This window comes from Hyperolius riggenbachi, chromosome 9, assembly GCF_040937935.1.
Source record: "Hyperolius riggenbachi isolate aHypRig1 chromosome 9, aHypRig1.pri, whole genome shotgun sequence".
NCBI lineage: Eukaryota > Metazoa > Chordata > Amphibia > Anura > Hyperoliidae > Hyperolius > Hyperolius riggenbachi.
In genome coordinates, this window is record NC_090654.1 from 293,233,314 (window position 1) to 293,258,863 (window position 25,550).

The 25,550-nt window shown below is 46.0% G+C and overlaps 1 protein-coding gene across 3 annotated transcripts in view; it reads right to left on the minus strand.

Annotated features, from left to right (window-relative positions):
• FRMD6 (FERM domain containing 6) overlaps positions 1 to 25,550 on the minus strand; it is a 331,867-nt gene that overhangs the window by 21,145 nt on the left and 285,172 nt on the right. For all 3 annotated transcript variants that reach the window (XM_068254762.1, XM_068254763.1, XM_068254764.1), the window contains 3 exons: positions 24,541 to 24,631; positions 13,756 to 13,835; positions 8,109 to 8,185 (listed from right to left, as the gene is read on the minus strand). In XM_068254762.1, coding sequence (XP_068110863.1) covers positions 8,109 to 8,185; positions 13,756 to 13,835; positions 24,541 to 24,631 — 248 coding nt within the window. The remainder of the gene's footprint in view (positions 1 to 8,108; positions 8,186 to 13,755; positions 13,836 to 24,540; positions 24,632 to 25,550) is intronic.

Genomic DNA, 25,550 nt, shown 5'->3' on the forward strand with positions numbered 1-25,550 from the left:
AAAAGAAGAACTGAAATGAATATAATATATTGAATAAAATAGCTTTTTTTGTTTTTTGTTTTGTTTTTTACAATACTAATTTTTAAATTAATTGCTCAGTGTTTGCCTATTGTAGAATCTATTCTGTCCCTGATTTACATTCTGAAATGTATCACTTGTGGTGACATCTTTAGTCCTGCCAGGTGATCTGTACGGAATGTTCGTTACTGAGAGTTCTATGCACAGAGGGAGATACTGCTTGCTTGGCAGATGGAAACAGCTGTTATTTCCCACAATGCAATGAGGTTCACAGACAGCAATCTGACAGGACCATGGTCATGACATCATTGTGGGAGGGGTTTCATCACAATATCAGCCATACAGCGCCCCCTGATGATCTGTTTGTGAAAAGGAATAGATTTATCATAGTAAAGGGGGTATCAGCTACTGATTGGGATGAAGATCAATCCTTGGTTACAGTTCCTCTTATGCACAAGTGTTTGTTTCCTAGATCTGTGTAGGCACTCAGTGTTACAGTCTAGCTGTCATTAAACGTTTTTTATTAGGTTGGAAAGGAGAAAGAAACCATTTAAGCAAGCAGAACCACTCAGGGAAATTGTTGAAAAAAAGTATCTAACAATCTTTATCATACAATCAAAAATATCCAAATAGGACACTACATTGTGTAACAAAGTTTAAAATCACATAAAAATGCTTCCCATAAAATCTCCATGCCGTTAAAGGACACCCGAGGCAAAACTAAACTAATGAGATAAACAATTAGATCTATCTTCCTTTTCCTAAAAATGACTTTTTAAGATATTCCACTATTTTATTTTAAATCTACTTTTTAAGTTTTAACTGTTTTATTGATTTTGCTCAGTGACACATTCATTGAAGTATGCCAGAGCTTAAATCTATGAACGTTTGACTCTTTATCTCTTTCCTGCTCTCAGGAGCCATTTTCTGCTAGGAAAGTGTTTTATAGTAGGAATTTCTTATCAGTGAAGGTCACACTGTAGTAACTTCCTGTCTGAGTCAGGACTGAGTCAGCCACTTACATACCTGATATTTAACTCTTTCAGACAGAGAAAGAAAAAAAGGAACACAGCCTAGTTATTTGTGTGCTAGGCACTGTACATACACATGTCTATCTCATGTCACTTCGGGTATCCTTTAATGACCATATGCAATATTATTATATCAATGTTATACATACCACTATCAGAATGAAGAATCCGCTCCAGTCAGCGGGATCACATAGTGATCTCTCTGATGGTGGAACCCAGGTTCAGTAATACAACCAGATAGACCTCCTTACTTATCATAAGCAAAAGTCACCATAAATGCAAAAATATATCACCTAAGCAGTGCAGAAAATTGCAACTGACCAAATCTATAGGTGAATAAAGTGCTATATGTGAGCAACACATCCTGTACATTAATGTTGATTGCCTATTGACACAGTGAAGTGGCCCATAGATAGAATAAAGTGCACAGTGAAAGAAATGGGGTATGTACAGTACTCAGCCCTGGTAAGATCAGGTGGCATAAGCAGTGGTATGCGGCATGGAGAGACGGAGTACCCCCTCAAACTGACCCCACTAGTTTTGTGAGCATTACCCCAGAGGAGGGACAGCCGGCTGTTCTTTGAAAAAGCAGGTTACGCCAGCAAAATTAGTGGGGTGCAACTGCAATTGTGAATTACTGTCCAAAGTTGTGATTTTATGAAATTTCTGCTCATCACTACATCTAGCCGACCATCAGCAGAGGTCCTCCTCGGACTGACCATGTCTGTGTCCTGCAGGTCAGTCTCTGACTGGCTGCTATATTTCCTGCTCATCACTACACCTAGCCGACCATCAGTAGAGGTCCTCCTCGGACTGACCATGTCTGTGTCCTGCAGGTCAGTCTCTGACCGCCCGGCTGCTATATTTCTGCTCATCACTACATCTAGCCGACCATCAGCAGAGGTCCTCCTCGGACTGACCATGTCTGTGTCCTGCAGGTCAGTCTCTGACTGCCCGGCTGCTATATTTCTGCTCATCACTACATCTAGCAGACCATCAGCAGAGGTCCTCCTCGGACTGACCATGTCTGTGTCCTGCAGGTCAGTCTCTGACCGCCCGGCTGCTATATTTCTGCTCATCACTACATCTAGCAGACCATCAGCAGAGGTCCTCCTCGGACTGACCATGTCTGTGTCCTGCAGGTCAGTCTCTGACCGCCCGGCTGCTATATTTCTGCTCATCACTACATCTAGCAGACCATCAGCAGAGGTCCTCCTCGGACTGACCATGTCTGTGTCCTGCAGGTCAGTCTCTGACCGGCTGCTATATTTCTGCTCATCACTACATCTAGCAGACCATCAGCAGAGGTCCTCCTCGGACTGACCATGTCTGTGTCCTGCAGGTCAGTCTCTGACCGCCCGGCTGCTATATTTCTGCTCATCACTACATCTAGCAGACCATCAGCAGAGGTCCTCCTCGGACTGACCATGTCTGTGTCCTGCAGGTCAGTCTCTGACCGGCTGCTATATTTCTGCTCATCACTACATCTAGCAGACCATCAGCAGAGGTCCTCCTTGGACTGACCAGGTCTGTGTCCTGCAGGTCAGTCTCTGACCGGCTGCTATATTTCTGCTCATCACTACATCTAGCAGACCATCAGCAGAGGTCCTCCTCGGACTGACCAGGTCTGTGTCCTGCAGGTCAGTCTCTGACCGGCTGCTATATTTCTGCTCATCACTACATCTAGCAGACCATCAGCAGAGGTCCTCCTCGGACTGACCATGTCTGTGTCCTGCAGGTCAGTCTCTGACCACCCAGCTGCTATATTTCTGCTCATCACTACATCTAGCAGACCATCAGCAGAGGTCCTCCTCGGACTGACCATGTCTGTGTCCTGCAGGTCAGTCTCTGACTGGCTGCTATATTTCTGCTCATCATTACATCTAGCAGACCATCAGCAGAGGTCCTCCTCGGACTGACCATGTCTGTGTCCTGCAGGTCAGTCTCTGACCGACCGGCTGCTATATTTCTGCTCATCACTACATCTAGCAGACCATCAGCAGAGGTCCTCCTCGGACTGACCATGTCTGTGTCCTGCAGGTCAGTCTCTGACCGCCCGGCTGCTATATTTCTGCTCATCACTACATCTAGCAGACCATCAGCAGAGGTCCTCCTCGGACTGACCATGTCTGTGTTCTGCAGGTCAGTCTCTGACCGCCCGGCTGCTATATTTCTGCTCATCACTACATCTAGCCGACCATCAGCAGAGGTCCTCCTCGGACTGACCATGTCTGTGTCCTGCAGGTCAGTCTCTGACCGACCGGCTGCTATATTTCTGCTCATCACTACATCTAGCAGACCATCAGCAGAGGTCCTCCTCGGACTGACCATGTCTGTGTCCTGCAGGTCAGTCTCTGACCACCCAGCTGCTATATTTCTGCTCATCACTACATCTAGCAGACCATCAGCAGAGGTCCTCCTCGGACTGACCATGTCTGTGTCCTGCAGGTCAGTCTCTGACTGCCCGGCTGCTATATTTCTGCTCATCACTATATCTAGCAGACCATCAGCAGAGGTCCTCCTCGAACTGACCATGTCTGTGTCCTGCAGGTCAGTCTCTGACCGCCCGGCTGCTATATTTCTGCTCATCACTACATCTAGCAGACCATCAGCAGAGGTCCTCCTCGGACTGACCATGTCTGTGTCCTGCAGGTCAGTCTCTGACCGCCCGGCTGCTATATTTCTGCTCATCACTACATCTAGCCGACCATCAGCAGAGGTCCTCCTCGGACTGACCATGTCTGTGTCCTGCAGGTCAGTCTCTGACCGCCCGGCTGCTATATTTCTGCTCATCACTACATCTAGCAGACCATCAGCAGAGGTCCTCCTCGGACTGACCATGTCTGTGTCCTGCAGGTCAGTCTCTGACCGACCGGCTGCTATATTTCTGCTCATCACTACATCTAGCAGACCATCAGCAGAGGTCCTCCTCGGACTGACCATGTCTGTGTCCTGCAGGTCAGTCTCTGACCGGCTGCTATATTTCTGCTCATCACTACATCTAGCAGACCATCAGCAGAGGTCCTCCTCGGACTGACCATGTCTGTGTCCTGCAGGTCAGTCTCTGACCGACCGGCTGCTATATTTCTGCTCATCACTACATCTAGCAGACCATCAGCAGAGGTCCTCCTCGGACTGACCATGTCTGTGTCCTGCAGGTCAGTCTCTGACCACCCAGCTGCTATATTTCTGCTCATCACTACATCTAGCAGACCATCAGCAGAGGTCCTCCTCGGACTGACCAGGTCTATGTCCTGCAGGTCAGTCTCTGACCGGCTGCTATATTTCTGCTCATCACTACATCTAGCAGACCATCAGCAGAGGTCCTCCTCGGACTGACCATGTCTGTGTCCTGCAGGTCAGTCTCTGACTGCCCGGCTGCTATATTTCTGCTCATCACTATATCTAGCAGACCATCAGCAGAGGTCCTCCTCGAACTGACCATGTCTGTGTCCTGCAGGTCAGTCTCTGACCGGCTGCTATATTTCTGCTCATCACTACATCTAGCAGACCATCAGCAGAGGTCCTCCTTGGACTGACCAGGTCTGTGTCCTGCAGGTCAGTCTCTGACCGGCTGCTATATTTCTGCTCATCACTACATCTAGCCGACCATCAGTAGAGGTCCTCCTCGGACTGACCATGTCTGTGTCCTGCAGGTCAGTCTCTGACCGCCCGGCTGCTATATTTCTGCTCATCACTACATCTAGCCGACCATCAGCAGAGGTCCTCCTCGGACTGACCATGTCTGTGTCCTGCAGGTCAGTCTCTGACCGGCTGCTATATTTCTGCTCATCACTACATCTAGCAGACCATCAGCAGAGGTCCTCCTCGGACTGACCATGTCTGTGTCCTGCAGGTCAGTCTCTGACCATATGCTATATTTCTGCTCATCACTACATCTAGCAGACCATCAGCAGAGGTCCTACTCGGACTGACCATGTCTGTGTCCTGCAGGTCAGTCTCTGACCATATGCTATATTTCTGCTTATCACTACATCTAGCAGACCATCAGCAGAGGTCCTCCTCGGACTGACCATGTCTATATTCTTACAGGTCAGTCTCTGACTGGCTGCTATATTTCTGCTCATCACTACATCTAGCAGACCATCAGCAGAGGTCCTACTCGGACTGACCAGGTCTGTGTCCTGCAGGTCAGTCTCTGACCGGCTGCTATATTTCTGCTCATCACTACATCTAGCAGACCATCATTAGAGGTCCTCCTCGGACTGACCAGGTCTGTGTCCTGCAGGTCAGTCTCTGACCACCCGGCTGCTATATTTCTGCTCATCACTACATCTAGCAGACCATCAGCAGAGGTCCTCCTTGGACTGACCATGTCTGTGTCCTGCAGGTCAGTCTCTGACCGGCTGCTATATTTCTGCTCATTACTACATCTAGCAGACCATCAGCAGAGGTCCTCCTCGGACTGACCAGGTCTGTGTCCTGCAGGTCAGTCTCTGACCACCCGGCTGCTATATTTCTGCTCATCACTACATCTAGCAGACCATCAGCAGAGGTCCTCCTTGGACTGACCATGTCTATGTTCTTACAGGTCAATCTGTGACCGGCTGCTATATTTCTGCTCATCACTACTTCTAGCAGACCATCAGCAGAGGTCCTCCTCGGACTGACCAGGTCTGTATCCTGCAGGTCAGTCTCTGACCGCCCGGCTGCTATATTTCTGCTCATCACTACATCTAGCAGACCATCAGCAGAGGTCCTCCTCGGACTGACCAGGTCTGTGTCCTGCAGGTCAGTCTCTGACCACCCGGCTGCTATATTTCTGCTCATCACTACATCTAGCAGACCATCAGCAGAGGTCCTCCTTGGACTGACCATGTCTGTGTCCTGCAGGTCAGTCTCTGACCGGCTGCTATATTTCTGCTCATCACTACATCTAGCAGACCATCAGCAGAGGTCCTCCTCGGACTGACCAGGTCTGTGTCCTGCAGGTCAGTCTCTGACCACCCGGCTGCTATATTTCTGCTCATCACTACATCTAGCAGACCATCAGCAGAGGTCCTCCTTGGACTGACCATGTCTGTGTCCTGCAGGTCAGTCTCTGACCGGCTGCTATATTTCTGCTCATCACTACTTCTAGCAGACCATCAGCAGAGGTCCTCCTCGGACTGACCAGGTCTGTATCCTGCAGGTCAGTCTCTGACCGCCCGGCTGCTATATTTCTGCTCATCACTACATCTAGCAGACCATCAGCAGAGGTCCTCCTCGGACTGACCAGGTCTATGTCCTGCAGGTCAGTTTCTGACCGGCTGCTATATTTCTGCTCATCACTACATCTAGCAGACCATCAGCAGAGGTCCTCCTCGGACTGACCAGGTCTATGTCCTGCAGGTCAGTCTCTGACCGGCTGCTATATTTCTGCTCATCACTACATCTAGCAGACCATCAGCAGAGGTCTTCCTCGGACTGACCATGTCTGTGTACTGCAGGTCAGTCTCTGACCGCCCGGCTGCTATATTTCTGCTCATCACTACATCTAGCAGACCATCAGCAGAGGTCCTCCTTGGACTGACCATGTCTAGGTTTTTACAGGTCAGTCTCTGACCGGCTGCTATGGATTACTGCGGGAAAATAAACGTTTGCAGCGTTTGATGAAATAAAGCCGTTATCTCTTTTCATCTCGGTCCCCTGGAGTTGTGCTGCCCTTTTCCCAGCCAAGTATTTCATTCCTGAGATGAAAGCCAGATGTTTGCTTAGGCCGAGGATTGCTGAGCCGCGCCCAGGACACATCTGCAGGCCAGTCCTGCGGAGTTACATCATATTCTGAGGAGGCCGCAGAGCGCTGATGTGCGCTTAGATAAATACACCATAGATCTGAGGGACCTGATTTCATTTTTCCATGACCAGATGTGGCAATGCGAGGCTCAGACGTTATATGGCCCTGCCACGTGGGTCCCGCTTCAGCCGTTCAGTGGGAACAGGCAGGAGAAGATTAACAAACACATGAATTCAGCGGCCCCTCGAGAGCAAATTGTGTATTTATATGAAAGAGGCTTAATATGGAATGATTTATCAACCTCCGCTGACTGAAGTGATCTGTTGCATCTGACTGAAGTGATCTGCTGCGTCTGACTGAAGTGATCTGCTGCGTCTGACTGAAGTGATCTGCTGCGTCTGACTGAAGTTATCTGTTGCATCTGACTGAAGTGATCTGCTGCGTCTGACTGAAGGGATCAGTTGCGTCTGACTGAAGGGATCTGTTGCATCTGACTGAAGTGATCTTTTGCATCTGACTGAAGTGATCTTTTGCATCTGACTGAAGTGATCTTTTGCATCTGACTGAAGTGATCAGTTGCGTCTGACTGAAGTGATCTGTTGCGTCTGACTGAAGTGATCTGTTGCGTCTGACTGAAGTGATCTGTTGCGTCTGACTGAAGTGATCTGTTGCGTCTGACTGAAGTGATCTGTTGCTTCTGACTGAAGTGATCAGTTGCGTCTGACTGAAGTGATCTGTTGCGTCTGACTGAAGTGATCTGTTGCGTCTGACTGAAGTGATCTGTTGCGTCTCACTGAATCGATCGGTTGCATCTGACTGAAGCGATCGGTTGCATCTGACTGAAGTGATCTGTTGCGTCTGACTGAAGTGATCTGTTGTGTCTGACTGAAGTGATCTGTTGCATCTGAGTGAAGTGATCTGTTGCGTCTGACTGAAGTGATCTTTTGCATCTAAGTGAAGTGATCTGTTGCATCCGACTGAAGTGATCTGTGGCATCTGACTGAAGTGATCTGCTGCATCTGACTGAAGTGATATTTTGCATCTAACTAAAGTGATCTGTTGCATCTGAATGAAGTGATCGGTTGCATCTGACTGAAGTGATCGGTTGCATCTGACTGAAGTGATCGGTTGCATCTGACTGAAGTGATCGGTTGCATCTGACTGAAGTGATCGGTTGCATCTGACTGAAGTGATCGGTTGCATCTGGCTGAAGTGATCTGCTGCATCTGACTGAAATAATCAGTTAAATCTGACTGAAATAATCAGTTGAATCTGAATGAAATGATCTGTTGCTAATGACAGTGCATTACAGGGACCCTTACCTGATTAATCTGCCATTCTCAACATAATATTGCACTCGAAAATGGACAATCATCGGAGGACCAAACTGATCGATTCCCTGGAAAATACAATGAAGACAAATATATGGTCATTTTGGGGTGTACGGAGAAGCTTCCCAGCACACCTGCTCCCCCATAACCAGAGTGGACAGCTCACATTTCATGACATAAATAAGGCTTTTACATCTTTGCAGACCACAAAGTGTTATTCGGCTGACCCGTGCAGAAAATACGTACAAGTAAGAAATCTCAAGTGCACCTCTGCACAGCATTGAAGTGGAACTGTAAACTGTGTAAAAAAAGCGGGGGAACGGAGGATTGGTCCAGGACGGCGAGGACACAGGGCGGCTGCAGGGGGCTGGCAGAAACTCCAGGTAACTGAAACTAATTTTTTTTTAACAGTTTTCAGTTCCGCTTTAAATCTCAGTGGATCTCAGTAACCCCCCAAACCTTAGTCTATTTCTGTAAAGTACCAAATCTCTGTGAAGTGCTGCAAAGAACACTATCTCACTGAATCTCTGCAAGTACAGTATTGCACTTTAAGTGTATGAAAGTCAAGCCCGTCATGACCTGTGTACAACTTGTGTTATTTTAATCAGCTTGTGCAAATGAAAGAAGTCAGATCTGGCTGTTATTGTAAAACTATGCAAACTGAATGCATGCAGGCCCAGTCTGACCATAATGCCAAGCGAGGCAACTTCCTCAGATGGCAGAAGTCTGGGGGCGGCACCAGGCAGAAACAGGAAGTGAAGAGAGTGCCTGGCTAACCTATACTGGGGGCAACTGTACCTTGCTAACCTTTACTGGGGGCAACTGTACCCGGCTAACCTATACTGGGGGCACCTATGCCTGGCTACCTATACTGGGGACACCTATACCTGGCTAACCTATACTGGGGACACCTATACCTGGCTAACCTATACTGGGGACACCTATACCTGGCTAACCTATACTGGGCACACCTATACCTGGCTACCTACCTGTACTGAGGGTGTTTCTTGGAGGGGCTCACCGCAGCTATAACATGCGATGCAAATTTTTGGGTGATGTGCAATCATTCCGATTGGGGGGGGTGAGGGGGGAGGTGAATGGCGCATCCTCACAAGTTTGCAACAGGCAGCAAAAAGTCTAGAACTGGTCCTGAATGTGTGTAATATAAAAGCACTCTGTTTCTTACTTATTGAGTGTTGTTTGTTTTGCTAGATGCTGTAACTCCATTTTCTATTGCCTGAGGAAGTGGGCACTGACCCGTGAAACGCGTTGCTTTGTTTTATCTGGAGTTTATTAATAAATAGACTGAATGTACAGTCGTGTTGTGTCTGCTTGGAGGAGGTAAGTCCACCACTGCCCCCTCTAATTACCAAATTTTTGGCTTTTAAGCTCCTATAAAACCCCTTTTATCCTTTTGGCGCCTCTGTTCTCTCCTATATAATATTGTATCCACCCTGGGTGGAGGGTTGCGACCCTTTTCTACTATCTACAGAGAGCGACTTCTTATTCCTGAGTGGGGTCAGGATAATCTCCCCACCTGCCTTTACAGTGGTTGCCTATTGGTGACCCATGCTTGTGAGTATAACAACTATTACTCTTTGTCATTATCCCCTTTGTCAATACATACTACACTATTGGGGCTCTTGGTGTTCCTCTGTTTAACTCGCTTACTTATTGAGTGTACAGCATGTCCCAGATCCCCCCCCCCTTTTTTTATTTATTTTTTATGACATAGGGGGCTTCTTGGTGAAGGGCTGCGGACAGATAGCGCCAGCTGTGGGGTCTGCAGCACAAGCGTTAGGCAATGATTCCAGCATGTTGTAAATGGAAGCAGCTGATTCCCGTGCGTCGGCACAATCCTACCCTTGATAGCCGTTCCCTAGCGGTGACAGTTGTTGGGGACCGAGCTGAGCGTTTCATGACACACAGGATGATCTCATGCCCGGAGCACGCAGCGGCCCCTGGATTAACGACACGCAAATATCTCAAGCATACGTGGCATGCTAATCGCCCGGCCAACGCCGGATCACATACATTCAGCTGTGAGATCAAGAGAATTGCTGAAATGTTTTCATGACAATAAACACACGGCGCAGTGTGAGCTTTCCACCACCAGAGGGGGCTGTTCTGCAGCTCCTAGCAATGCAGTGCGAGCCGGCCGCCACCAGAGGGGGCTGTTCTGCAGCTCCTAGTAATGCAGTGCGAGCCGGCCGCCACCAGAGGGGGCTGTTCTGCAGCTCCTAGCAATGCAGTGCGAGCCGGCCGCCACCAGAGGGGGCTGTTCTGCAGCTCCTAGTAATGTAGTGTGAGCCGGCCGCCACCAGAGGGGGCTGTTCTGCAGCTCCTAGTAATGCAGTGCGAGCCGGCCGCCACCAGAGGGGGCTGTTCTGCAGTTCCTTGTCATGCAGTGCGAGCCGGCCGCCACCAGAGGGGGCTGTTCTACAGTTCCTTGTCATGCAGTGCGAGCCGGCCGCCACCAGAGGGGGCTGTTCTGCAGCTCCTAGCAATGCAGTGCGAGCCGGCCGCCACCAGAGGGGGCTGTTCTGCAGCTCCTAGTAATGCAGTGTGAGCCGGCCGCCACCAGAGGGGGCTGTTCTGCAGTTCCTTGTCATGCAGTGCGAGCCGGCCGCCACCAGAGGGGGCTGTTCTACAGTTCCTTGTCATGTAGTGTTTGTAATAAAATGTTTTTTTTTATAAAAATCTGTTTTTGGCAAAGCCCAGACCCCTTCTAGTACAATGCCAGCACTCTGTGCCAAGCACACATTCTCAATGGCTGTTAATAAGGTGACTCAGTGGATTGGCTCCAGCTGAAATCAGTAAATAATGTCGGATTCCATTAAACACATTTCATTTGTAGTATAAAAGGATTGTAGATCGCCATGGGGCTATATATACATATTTAAATGTTATTTGGAAATGACTCTCTGTCTCGCTGTGCTGTAGAGTAAGCCGTGTCTACGCTTGCCTTTTACTGCGCTTTATAGATTTATGGCGTTTTTGCTACTTCACATCGTTAGCTGTAATACGGAACTTGGGGGCTCCTTCCTCCGCATTTCTGATGTAAAGGTTATTTTCAGCGAAATATTAAAAAACAACTAGTGAGAGGGCTATGAAGGCTGCCATATTTATTTCATTTTAACCGATACCAGTTGCCTGGCAGCCCTGCTGATGTATTTGGCTGCAGTAGTGTCTGAATCACACCAGAAACAAGCATGCAGCTAATCTTGTCAGATCTGACAATAATGTCAGAAACACCTCATCTGCTGCATGCTTGTTCAGGGGCTATGGCTACAAGTATTAGAGGCAGAGGATCAGCAGGGCTGCCAGGCAACTGGTATTGCTTATAAGGAAATAAATATGGCAGCCTGCATATTTTTCTCCCTTCAGATGTCCTTTAAAGCTAGCCTCCAGGTTTTAAATTGGTAAGTGAGGGTTTGCACACACATCCAATATTGATTTGCACAAGCAAGAAGTTTTAAACCAGGATAATATGCCTAACACGGTACAATACCCTACTGCTACTGATTTGCACAAGATTGACCAATTATACCACATCCATGTAGTATGGTAGTATGAGAGCTTATCTGCACAATTTTTGATTGGCAATCAAAATTGGAAATGTGTATGCACCCTAATATAGGATCATGTGTGACTAGACATGTGGCAGTCAGGCCTGCTCAGATCTTGGAGAACCTTGGGGGATCCTAGGACAGATTTTGGGAATAAAGTGACCCGGGATTACCCCCCCCCCCACCCCCCTCCACTGACCAGCACCGGTCTCTCCCGTATAATGTCAGCAGCAGCATTCCTCAGTCTATATACTCTGTAACAAACTGCATAGACCTCAGCAGCTCATCTCGTCTGTCTTGAGACGTGGGAGCAGTTTACCATTGCCATAAAGTTTACAGTGATTGGAAAGTGATTGTATGTGTATGCACCCTCCTAATCTGTCTTCTTAACTCAATTTCAGCTTGCTGGTATACAGACTGTGGCACCGAATGTTGAGTCATGGTTGTACAATCAGAGTGAGGAGTGACGCCGGCAGACCGAGGGCGGTGTGACCGGAGATGGATAAAGGACACCCGAGGTGACATGTGACATGATGAGATAGACATGTGTAGGTACAGTGCCTAGCACACAGATAACTAGGCTGTGTTCCTTTTTTTTTCTCTGCCTGAAAGAGTTAAATATCAGGTATGTAAGTGGCTGACTCAGTCCTGACTCAGACAGGAAGTGACTACAGTGTGACCCTCACTGATAAGAAATTCCTACTATAAAACACTTTCCTAGCAGAAAATGGCTTCTGAGAGCATGAAAGAGATAAAAAGGGTCAATATAGTTCATAGATTTTAGCTCTGGCATACGTCAATGAATGTGTCATTGAGAAAAAACAATAAAACAGTTAAAACTTAAAAAGTAGATTTAAACATAAAATAAAACTGTGAAAAGTGATTTCTAGGAGAAGCAAGATAGTTACAATAGTTTGTTTCATGAGTTTATTTCCGCTTCGGGTGTCCTATAGGGCCCGTTCACATTTAAAATCGCAGAACGCCGGCGATTACCGCCGGCGTTTTGCGGGAGCGATTTTCCCGCGATTAGCGCGGAAAAATCACTGGACACTGCGGCGGTTTTGGAGCGATCGCTATTAGCGTGCTATGCACGCTAATCACGATCGCAAATCGCGGAACGCTCATCGCCGGCAAACCGATGCATGCAGTGCAATTGCGGTTATCGCTAACCGCAACCGCGGCAGTGAGAACACTGCCACTCGCTACATTGTGTAGCGGTTCTTGCAGAACCCTTGCAGAACCGCTAGAGGTTTGCCGTGAGCAGGAATCGTGCGATTCCCGCTCAGGTGTGAACAGGCCCTAAAGATGTAAAGGGGCCCTAGGCAAGGTAGTAGATTTTGGGGCCCCGTGTAGGCTTTTTGGTAAGCTGAAGTGGAGAGAGGTCAGATAAGGTGTCTAATGTGCCTCTTGACACCGACTAGGCCCTGGGCACCTGCATAGGTTGCCTGGTGTATGAACCTGCTCTGAGTGTGACACTGTTTTTCCGATAAGCATACGCTCTAACCTAGGCCATCCCCTTTATCCTCAGGCCAAGTTGTGCTTCTTAGTTCTTACTAAATCTGAAAACACACTGCCGCTAGGTAAGCATATTGTATATTACCCCCCCTCTTTCTTCCTCCCCATTCCTAAAGCCTGCTAAACACTTGCAATTATGATTGGCCAATCACTGACCAATTGTACCACGTCTATGTAGTATCAGAGTTTATGTACACAATCTGCTCATAGCATTCAATATTAGTTGGCTCCCCCCCATACTACATGGAGGTGGTAAAATTGGTCAGTGATTGGCCAATCATAACTGAAAGTGTGTACCTTGCTTTAGAGTGTAAGCTCACAAGGGCAGGACTCTCTCACCCTTTCGTGTCTTGAAATTTGCTATGCATTTTGATCATTATGTTACCTATGTCACTGTAATTATGTCTACCAATTCTGTATTATCTACCAATCGATATATATTGTGCATGCCATTGTCTATTACTATATACCGTGATTTTTCTTACTTTGTACAGCACCACGGAATAGGTTGGTGCTTTATGAACCGGCTACAGTAATACCACATGCTGACTTACCTTGCTAACCTCCTTCTTCCACTCCTTGGGGCAGTACTTGTAGAGCTTCTGAGTGGTCTCCATGTAAACATGCTCATTGTCTGCAGACAAAGCACAAGAGAACAGGGCATTACTAATTATAAAGGAGCTATTATTAAAGTGCATATTTCACATGAATGAGCAGGGCTTGTGTAAGCAGCACTACCGAATGACGATTGTATACTGAGCAAAACACGCCCTACTGTATAGTAATTCATGCAAAAACTTCTGTTTGCACACCTGTCATGTAATCTACAGCCGAGGCGAGGGTTAATCAGACTCCTCCCACTCAGGCCTCACCTGCAGATCCCTGATGTCTCCCTGCCCCTGCTCCCACCTTGCCAATGGCAAAAGTTATACCTAAGGCAAGGTCATGCATGCTGTCTTGTTTAGCCGATGCTAAACGATTTTCTGCAACCGCGCACAAAAGCGTTTGGCATTGGTTCCTGTTGTCGCGTTGCACGTTGAGCCCCGGCACAGAATAGTTGAACGCAACCACCGCAGGATGCTACATGCAGCACCAAAAATGTTGCTTGACCACAATGCTTGAGCAATTGGTAAATGCAATGACATTTTCCCATTCCTCTCAATGTGGGGGTTCGGTTTATCCCCACGGTAAACGACGTCTCCGAAAGTCGGCAGTCATGCGTCTGAACTAAGCCTTAGGGCATCTAGACTTGGCGTTCGTCATTCAAAAGTAATCAAGTAGTGTCTATTCAAATGAATGGACGCAACAACAGTTACAGCTTTTTGCGTTGTTACATCCCGTCTTGCCTACGTTCCCGCATTACCGTGTACAGAGCCTCTCAGTTTAGGCGACACAGAAAATCTGAAAAAGACTTGTTAAAGGGACTCCGAGCAGTGCAGAAACTATGGAAAGATGTATATCATTTTAAAGCTCTCTTTCTCCTCTTTCTGACGACACCTAAATTGTCGCCCTACGCCTTTTAGTTTTCTCTAATTTCGCAATCGAAATCGCGGCCGCTGCAATTTCAATCACGAAAATAGCGAAAACTAAAAGGCGTAGGGCGGCGGTTTATATATCATTGGGAAGAGGAGAAAGAGAGCTTTAGAATGATATGCATCTTTCCATAGTTTCTGCACTGCTCGGAGTCCCTTTAAAGTGGATCCGAGATGAACTTTTACTCCTTGCATAATTGCGTTCCTTACATATAGTTTATAGGGCATTCCTCAAGCCAAATACTTGTTTTGTTTTGTTTTAATACTCTAATTCCCTATAAACTAAACAAGCCACACCCACAGCTTCTCCAGAGTGCCTTGGCGCTTGCAAGGGATTGTGGGATTTCAGTCTGGGCAGGTGAAAAAGGTGTTACTAGCTATAGATTTCAGAGGCAGAGTTTTCACAATCTGAGAGCTGCAGTGCAGATACAGATCAGTTGCCTGTGTAATGGAGGAGATAAGAGTGGAGTTTTCACAGAATATGCAGATTAGCATGCCTAGATACAGATAAGCTTGCCTGTGTGTGTAATTGTGTAATAGTGACAAGCAGAAAACATGTCTGCTCCCATTGTATCACAGGAAAAAATATTAATATACTGTTGAAGCGGTTTGAAGATAGATTTGCTGTGTAAACTATCTAAACTTTAGATAAGATATATAGACAAGTCACTTGTTATATTTAGTTTTTCATCTCGGATCCGCTTTAAGTAATTTAGGATAAAATTTAGGTATAAAAATATTGGTGGCCACTAATGGTCCAATTTCCTGGACAATCAACCAGCCAAAAATCTTCTGAAAGGATCGATCAGGCACACTAACTGGAGTGAAAATTTACCAGCCGGTCGATTGTTCTGGAAATTAGACCATAAGTGATACCTTTATACAGAATGTGAAATTTTCCCACCAAATCGACAATGATTTGCAGCATGTCCAATCCACTTCCGATAGAGAAAGGAATCTATTTTGTACAGTTCTGATTTCAAAACCGATTCCTTTCTCAATCGGAAGCAGATCAGGCATGCTGGAAATTATCGATCGATCTGTCGGGAATATTGCATGGTGTGTATAAGCCATAACACCCTCATTCATTGCCTGCCTTTCGCTGAGGCAGCTGTTCCTTTGCTTTATCGCTGCACTGTACTGCAGAGGGGTTCACTGACACCCTGCATGTCAAGAAGTCAATTTTGGCGCATGCGGCAAATGGACTAATCAGGCGCTGCAATTGGTGCCAATGCATTTTATCGGTATTTGGCTGCTGGAGTGGAAATTTTTACAGCGCCCTCTATATATCAGGCACCGAAAAGCCGATATTTGTATAGGCCCCTATGGCGGTCCCCTAGAAATTGCATTTTATTTCTTTAGGTTAGGTGCCAGCAAGATGGTTTGGAGGGAGGGGGGGTTTAGGGTTAGGTGTTAGGTAGGTAGTTTGTGCGCTAGGGGGAGGGGAGGGGGGGTTAAGGGTTAGGCGGAGAAGGTTCTGTGTGAGAGTAGGGTTAGGTTTAGCAATTGTAAAATATCGGTCTGTCATACTGATATTTTACTATCAGCGTTACTGGGCACAGACATTTCCGGGCGTTTTTATTTGATATACGCCCATGCATGGTCCCCGGCCTCCTGCTTGTTTGCTCAGCACTTTCTCCCTGGTTGTTGTGACATAGGAGGGGCTGTGAGATCTGGATTTTCGCTCTTGCTGGAGGTTTTCGGGAGGGGTTTCTGGGCCAGGAATGTGAGTCTTGGAGGACAGATCCATCAGGCCTGCCACAGCTGTCTTCCCCAGTCACGCTGAGCTCCATGTGTTCAATCAACAGCTCCATTCATAGCGTACACTGACAATTCCCCCATTCAGGGAGTACAGAGAGGGGCTCTAACGCCAAGCGTGCCCATGAGAGAGGGGCGTTCATCCACATCTGAATCCCCACTATGGAACTGCTAAAATAGGGAATGGACAAGTTCATGGACAATTGTCTTTTTCCTTTAAAGGAAGCATCAAGCAAAATTTCCTGTCCCATGATATACTGTACTTACCGGGGGCTTCCTCCAGCCCCTTGAAGCCGGCATGTTCCTCGCGGTGGCTCCGCTAGGGTCCCTGGCAGTGCAGAGGCCAAACTCCTCTATTTCGCCTGCGCGAGCGACGCTGTCAATCGAGTCCACGCAGGCGCAGTATAGTGCGGACAATGTGGACTTGATTGACAGAGGCGCTCACACAGGCACAGTAAAGACGACCTCGAGGTCGTCCTCTGTACCGGGCCGACGGCTGCGATCTGAGATGCGGCATGGAACATGTCGGCTTCAAGAGGCTGGAGGAAGCCCCTGGTAGGTATATCATGGGGCAGGAAATTTTGCTTGATGTTTCCTTTAAAATGAATTTCCATTTTTTGGTGAGACACAATCATTCCATGTATTGCCAAATCAACGGAAAACGCTTTGTCTGCTTGCTAAAAATTTTGTGAGCAACCAACCCCAACTAACGTTTTGGATTCCATTTCTCAGCCCATTCACCCCAATCAGTCCTGAACGATCGCATTATCGATTGGGTGGGTCAGTTAGGTGTGAGCATGTGACCGCACTGCCTGAGGCAAAATATGTGAGGAGGCGCTTCCCCCCCCCCCCTCCCATTTGGAATGATCACACAGCACCCGACAATTTACTCTAAAACAAATAAACAAATACACATACAATGCTCACATTTACTTGTATTAAGGTAGAGTGACCAGATTTTTGTGGGTCCAACCTGGGACAGGGGGGGGGGGGGGGGGCGCCGCGTGCTGCGGCGAAAAGTGGGGAGGACTGAGGAGCGGGCAAACATTTCACCAGAAAATAAACGCAATGCGGGCAAACATTTCACCAGAAAAGAAACGCAATACGGGCAAACATGTCAGTACAAAATAAACGCAATGCGGGTAAACATGTCAGTACAAAATAAACGCAATGCAGGCAAACATGTCAGTACAAAATAAACGCAATGCAGGCAAACATGTCAGTACAAAATAAACGCAATAGGCAACATGTCAGTACAAAATAAACGCAATGCGGGCAACATGTCAGTACAAAATAAAAACGCCATGCGGGCAAACATGTCAGTACAAAATAAACGCTATGCGGGCAAACATGTCAGTACAAAATAAACGCAATGCGGGCAAACATGTCAGTACAAAATAAACGCAATGCGGGCAAACATGTCAGTACAAAATAAACGCAATGCGGGAAACATGTCAGTACAAAATAAACGCAATGCAGGAAACATGTCAGTACAAAATAAACGCAATGCGGGCAAACATGTCAGTACAAAATAAACGCAATGTGGGCAAACATGTCAGTACAAAATAAACGCAATGCGGGCAACATATCAGTACAAAATAAATGCAATGCGGGCAACATGTCAGTACAAAATAAACGCAATGCGGGCAAACATGTCAGTACAAAATAAACGCAATGCGGGCAACATGTCAGTATAAAATAAACACAATGCGGAAAACATGTCAGTACAAAATAAAAACGCAATGCGGGCAAACATGTCAGTACAAAATAAACGCAATGCGGGCAACATGTCAGTACAAAATAAAAACGCAATGCGGGCAAACATGTCAGTACAAAATAAACGCAATGCGGGCAAACATGTCAGTACAAAATAAACACAATGCGGGCAACATGTCAGTACAAAATAAACACAATGCGGGCAACATGTCAGTACAAAATAAACGCAATGCGGGCAAACATGTCAGTACAAAATAAACACAATGCGGGCAACATGTCAGTACAAAATAAACACAATGCGGGCAAACATGTCAATACAAAATAAACGCAATGCGGGAAACATGTCAGTACAAAATAAACGCAATGCAGGAAACATGTCAGTATAAAATAAACGCAATGCGGAAAACATGTCAGTACAAAATAAACGCAATAGGCAACATGTCAGTACAAAATAAACGCAATGCAGGCAAACATGTCAGTACAAAATAAACGCAATAGGCAACATGTCAGTACAAAATAAACGCAATGCGGGCAACATGTCAGTACAAAATAAAAACGCAATGTGGGCAAACATGTCAGTACAAAATAAACGCAATGCGGGTAAACATGTCAGTACAAAATAAACACAATGCGGGCAACATGTCAGTACAAAATAAACGCAATGCGGGCAAACATGTCAGTACAAAATAAAACACAATGCGGGCAACATGTCAGTACAAAATAAACACAATGCGGGCAAACATGTCAATACAAAATAAACGCAATGCGGGAAACATGTCAGTACAAAATAAAAGCAATGCAGGAAACATGTCAGTACAAAATAAACGCAATGCGGTCAAACATGTCAGTACAAAATAAACGCAATGTGGGCAAACATGTCAGTACAAAATAAACGCAATGCGGGCAACATATCAGTACAAAATAAACGCAATGCGGGCAACATGTCAGTACAAAATAAACGCAATGAAGGGGAAACATGTCAGTACAAAACAAACGCAATGCGGGCAACATGTCAGTATAAAATAAACGCAATGCGGAAAACATGTCAGTACAAAATAAAAACGCAATGCGGGCAAACATGTCAGTACAAAATAAACGCAATGCGGGCAAACATGTCAGTACAAAATAAACGCAATGCGGGAAACATGTCAGTACAAAACAAACGCAATGCGGGAAACATGTCAGTACAAAATAAACGCAATGCGGGAAACATGTCAGTACAAAATAAACGCAATGCGGGCAAACATGTCAGTACAAAATAAACGCAATGCGGGAAACATGTCAGTTCAAAATAAACGCAATGCGGGAAACATGTCAGTACAAAATAAACGCAATGCGGGCAAACATGTCAGTACAAAATAAACGCAATGCGGGCAAACATGTCAGTACAAAATAAACGCAATGCGGGCAAACATGTCAGTACAAAATAAATGCAATGCGGGCAACATGTCAGTACAAAATAAACGCAATGCGGGCAAAAATTTCACCAGAAAAGAAACGCAATGCGGGCAAACATTTCAGCAGAAAATTAACGCAATGCAGGCAAACATTTCACCAGAAAATAAACACAATGCGGGCAAACATTTCACCAGAAAATAAACGCAATGCGGGCAAACATTTCACCAGAAAATAAACGCAATGCGGGCAAACATTTCCCCAGAAAAGAAACGCAATGCGGGCAAACATTTCCCCAGAAAAGAAACGCAACGCGGGCAAACCTTTCCCCAGAAAAGAAACGCAATGCGGGCAAACATTTCCCCAGAAAAGAAACGCAACGCGGGCAAACATTTCCCCAGAAAAGAAACGCAATGCGGGCAAACATTTCACCAGAAAAGAAACGCAATGCGGGCAAACATTTCACCTGGAAAAGAAAGCATTTACTCACCTGGCAGAAGTCTCCGGCCTCTGGCGCGCTGCTCCCGGTACCACCTTCCTCATGCTCGTCTCCCGCGCTGACAGGGCTATGGCAAGATGGCGCCCGAAGCCCTGTACTGGAGACACAAATAGTCTCCAGTACAGGGCTTCGGCAGCCATCTTGCCGTAGCCCTGCTTGCCTGCCGGTGTCGGAACAGACACCGGAAGACTAAGGAGGCTGGAGCGGGGCTGCGGGCAATGAACTGGCAGGGCGTCTATAGACGCCGCTGCCAGTTCATGAGGATAGAGTGGCCAGAGTCCCGAGGCCGGGACGTCCCGCTGCTGAAAGCAGGACGTTTCCTGGGACCTCATGCAGCCTGGGACAGCGGACCCCGAATCCGGGCGCGTCCCGGGCAATCCGGGACGTCTGGTCACTCTAATTAAGGGCTGGTTCACACGGGCGTCTGCTGAGCTTTCGCTTGGCATTACATTCAAACGCCAGTGTTTAAAAGCTAGCTTTTGAAGGCTTTTGGGAAGTGTTCAAGGCTAGCAGTTCTGGTCTCTGCTATTGTTTCCTGGCGTTTACCGCTTCTGAAAGCAGCATGTTTCGAGACGAGGATCTACCGCCAGGCTTTCATGAAAGCCTGCAAAAGCCAGCTCTAAACGCTCCCATTCGCTTGCATGGGATGGCAGTAAATCCCAAAAAACGCGGCGTCTGAAACGCTGCGTTAAACGCCACAAAAACGCCCGTCTGAACCAGCCTTTGAAACATATGGCATGGCTCTCACAGAATTTAAAATATGTGGCATTCATGGCTCTCTCAGCCAAAAAGGTTCCTGGCCCCTGATCTAGAAGGGAACTTGGGAGAAAAGGTGAATTGAAGGGCTAAGCTATTTTTCTATTTGAAAAATTTGGCTCCAAAAGTGAAACTTTTAATTTACACTCATCTGAGAGTCAGACTTGCATGTTTATCTGAAAATGCTCTAAGGCCCCATTTACACGTAATCAGTTGGTACGCGTTTTTTGCATAGCAGTGCATTGTGAAATATATTTCAGTTAAAACGCGTTAAGTGTGAAAGGTGCCATAGGAAAACACTTACTTTAAAAATCAGTTTTCTTTCAGTTATAACAGAGCAACTGTGTAAACAGGGCCTAACTGACAAAATTCCTATAAAACCAAAAAAGAAAAAGAAAACAAACGCGACCGAGGAGGCAGCGGGGCAGGAAAAGCAGCCCAGAGATTTGTATGGAGTGTAAGAGAGGGTCAGGCGGGATCCAGGCTTGTTCAGACTGGTGGGGAGAGACCTGGGTGCTGAGAAGGCAGAGAGTAGTAATTATCTCTACAGCCCAGGCGATTGGGCGCTGTCAGTCTCCCCCGCACACACTTTACTGCACAGGTGACAAAACAGATTCTCATCTCAGATAGATCCGCCTTCTATCCTGACTTGGATCAATCTTATGATAAGATAATTGTTGATCATAAATGCAGTCACAAGTTGGATTTGGAGATCCGCCCTTGAAATGTGGAGAACAGTTGTGGAAAACAAAAACACCCCATTCCCCTCTCTGCTTTATAACCGGCACGTTTCACACGTTGTCCAGGAATGCCGTGTAGAGCAGGCCTGAGGATAAAGTGCAAGACAGAGGGGTAAAGAACTAAAGATGACTATTTCATCGTATGGACAGTGAGTTTAGCAAAACAACGCGACCCAGCGGAACACAATGCGTGTAGTGCGAACATACCCTATGAAAAAAAGGGGCTGCACATGAAAGAAGGGGCTGCACATGTAATAGGAAGAGAGAGCAGCACAACAAAGCTAGCCTAGAAAGAAGAAAATTAACATTTATAAATGCTACTGCTACTGCCTATAGAGCGTGTTCTGTTCTGGCGCTTTGAGTCCGCCATCCCCTAGGACATGCTCTATAGGCAGTAGCAGTGTTAGAGAGACCAAGGTCTCCTACTGAAATAGGTGCTGGCTTACTGAACAGGAGGAGCCAAGATTTGAACGCAGGTCTTCTGTGTCAGAGGCAGAGTCCTTAACCATTACACAACCAGCACTATCCAGAGGAAACAGTATAAGTTGGGTCTTAGCAGTGGCCAGCAGTAAGAAGGATATGATTGGAAGGTGGGCAAGTGGGGCTGGGCGGTTGGCTCACCAGTTACTTTCCTTGCCACGTGGCAGAGCTGCATCACCCGTGTCAAATCCCAGTCGGGGCACTATCTGCATGGAGTCTGTATGTTCTCTCTGTGTCAGTGTGGGTTTCCTCTGGGCACTCCGGTTTCCTCCCCATCCCCAAAACATACAGATAACTCCATTGGCTTTCCCCTGAATCGGCCCTAGGCTATGATACATACACTACACGATACAGACATACATAAACATAGGACTATGACAGGGATTAGATTGTGAGCCCCTCTGAGGACAGTCAGTAACATGACTATGTACTCTGTAATGTGCTCCAGAAGATGCCAGTGCTATATAAATACATAATAATAATATGGAAGGACATAAGACTATGACTATGGTAGGATTAGATTGTGAGCCCCTCTGAGGACAGTCAGTGACATGACTATGTACTCTGTAAAGTGCTGCAGGAGATGTCGTGCTATATAAATACATAATAATAATATGGCAGGACATTAGACTATGACTATGGTAGGATTAGAGTGTGAGCTCCTCTGAGGACAGTCAGTGACATGACTATGTACTCTGTAAAGTGCTGCAGGAGATGTCAGTGCTATATAAATACATAATAATATTATGGTAGGACATTAGACTGTGACTATGGTAGGATTAGATTGTGAGCTCCTCTAAGGACATTCAGTGACATAAATATGTGCTCTGTAATGTGCTGCAGAAGATGTCAGTGCTATATAAATACATAATAATAATATGGTAGGACATTAGACTATGACTGGTATAATTAGATTGTGAGCTCATCTGAGGACAGTCAGTGACATGACTATGTACTCTGTAATGTGCTGCAGGAGATGTCAGTGCTATATAAATACATAATAATAATAATATGGTAGGACATTAGACTATGACTATGGTAGGATTAGACTGTGAGCTCCTCTGAGGACAGTCAGTGACATGACTATGTACTCTGTAATGTGCTGCAGAAGATGTCAGTGCTATATAAACACATAATAATAATATGGTAGGACATTACACTATGACTATGGTAGGATTAGAGTGTGAGCTCCTCTGAGGACAGTCAGTGACATGACTATGTACTCTGTACAGTGCTGCAGGAGATGTCAGTGCTATATAAATACATAATAATAATATGATAGGACATTAGACTATGACTGGTATAATTAGATTGTGAGCTCCTCTGAGGACAGTCAGTGACATGACTATGTACTCTGGAATGTGCTGCAGGAGATGTCAGTGCTATATAAATACATAATAATAATAATATGGTAGGACATTAGACTATGACTATGGTAGGATTAGATTGTGAGCTCCTCTGAGGACAGTCAGTGACATGACTCTATACTCTGTAATGTGCTGCAGAAAATGTCAGTGCTATATAAATACATAATAATAATATGGTAGGACATTACACTATGACTATGGCAGGATTAGATTGTGAGCTCCTCTGAGGACAGTCAGTGACATGACTATGTACTCTGTAATGTGCTGCAGAAGAGGTCAGTGCTATATAAATACATAATAATAATATGGTAGGACATTATACTATGACTATGGTAGGATTAGAGTGTGAGCTCCTCTGAGGACAGTAAGTGACATGACTATGTACTCTGTAATGTGCTGCAGGAGATGTCAGTGCTATATAAATACATAATAATAATATGGTAGGACATTAGATTATGACTATGGTAGGATTAGAATGTGAGCTCCTCTGAGGACAGTCAGTGACATGACTATGTACTCTGTAATGTGCTGCAGAAGATGTCAGTGCTATATAAATACATAATAATAATATGGTAGGACATTAGACTATGACTATGGTAGGATTAGAATGTGAGCTCCTCTGAGGACAGTCAGTGACATGACTATGTACTCTGTAATGTGCTGCAGGAGATGTCAGTGCTATATAAATACATAATAATAATATGGTAGGACATTACACTATGACTATGGTAGGATAAGAGTGTGAGCTCCTCTGAGGACAGTCAGTGACATGACTATGTACTCTGTAATGTGCTGCAGATGTTAGTGCTATATAAATACATAATAATAATATGGTAGGACATTAGACTATAACTATGATGGGATTAGATTGTGAGCTCCTCTGAGGACAGTCAGGGACATGGCTGTGTACTCTGTAATGTGCTGCAGGAGATGTCAGTGCTATATAAATACATAATAATAATATGGTAGGACATTAGACTATGACTATGGTAAGATTAGAGTGTGAGCTCCTCTGAGGACAGTCAGTGACATGACTATGTACTCTGTAATGTGCTGCAGAAGATGTCAGTGCTATATAAATAATACTAATACTTACTCTGAATGACGCTGAGCCCGAAGAGGTGGCAATCCTTCAGTCGCAGGAGGTCACAGACCTGGTCCAGCAGCTCCTGACACAGAGCCTTCACCTGCAACACACACACAGCTGCTCAGGACCGACAGGAAACAGGAAAACAGAAGATCTCACATTCACTGACTGCTCAGCAGCCACCGCTACATCCTGATATAACCCAGACTTTAGATGCAGGGATTGCCAGCACAGAGCACCTGATTCTGCTTTGTGTATTTTTCAGGGAAGATCTAAAGCTGCGTACACACATCCAAATCTTGATTGGCCAATTTTACCTCTTCCGTTTATTATGAGAGCTAAACTACATGATCTGTTCAAAGCATTCACGAGCCTACCATACACAGATTGTGCAGATTAGCTCTCATATTACACGAAAGTGGGAACATTGGCCAATCAGAATTGGATGTGTGTACTAAGATATACTTTACACAGAAATGCCTGTTTTAGACATTTTGATCATCAAATGTTTAAATGTTTAAAGGACCACTATCTCGAAAAATGGTAAAATATATGTAAACATACAGATAAGAAGTACGTTTCTCCCAGAGTAAAATGAGCCATGAGTTACTTTTATCCTATGTTGCTGTCACTTACAGTAGGGAGTAGAAACCTGACACAACTGAGAGGTTTTCGACTAGTCCATCTCTTCATGGGGGTTTCCCCAGGTTTCATTTATTCTTTACAAACATACTCCCTGGAAAGGATGTATACAAAGATGCTGGCCAGCCTCCCCCTACCTGTTTGCATACTATTCTGGCAGTTGGACTGAGCAACTGCCATTCACTGGGCTCCATTCAGTAAAGGGTGCTAAGTGTTAGCACGGCAGTGAAAAGCCGCTTTGCACGTGCAAACTACTTAGCACCCAAGTTTGCACATGAAAAGCCTTTACAAGCCTTTAGTGAATCGAGCCAACTGAGGGCTTTTGAAAATGAAGAAAACCCTGAGAATCCCCCATAAGGAGATGGGCGTGTCCAAAA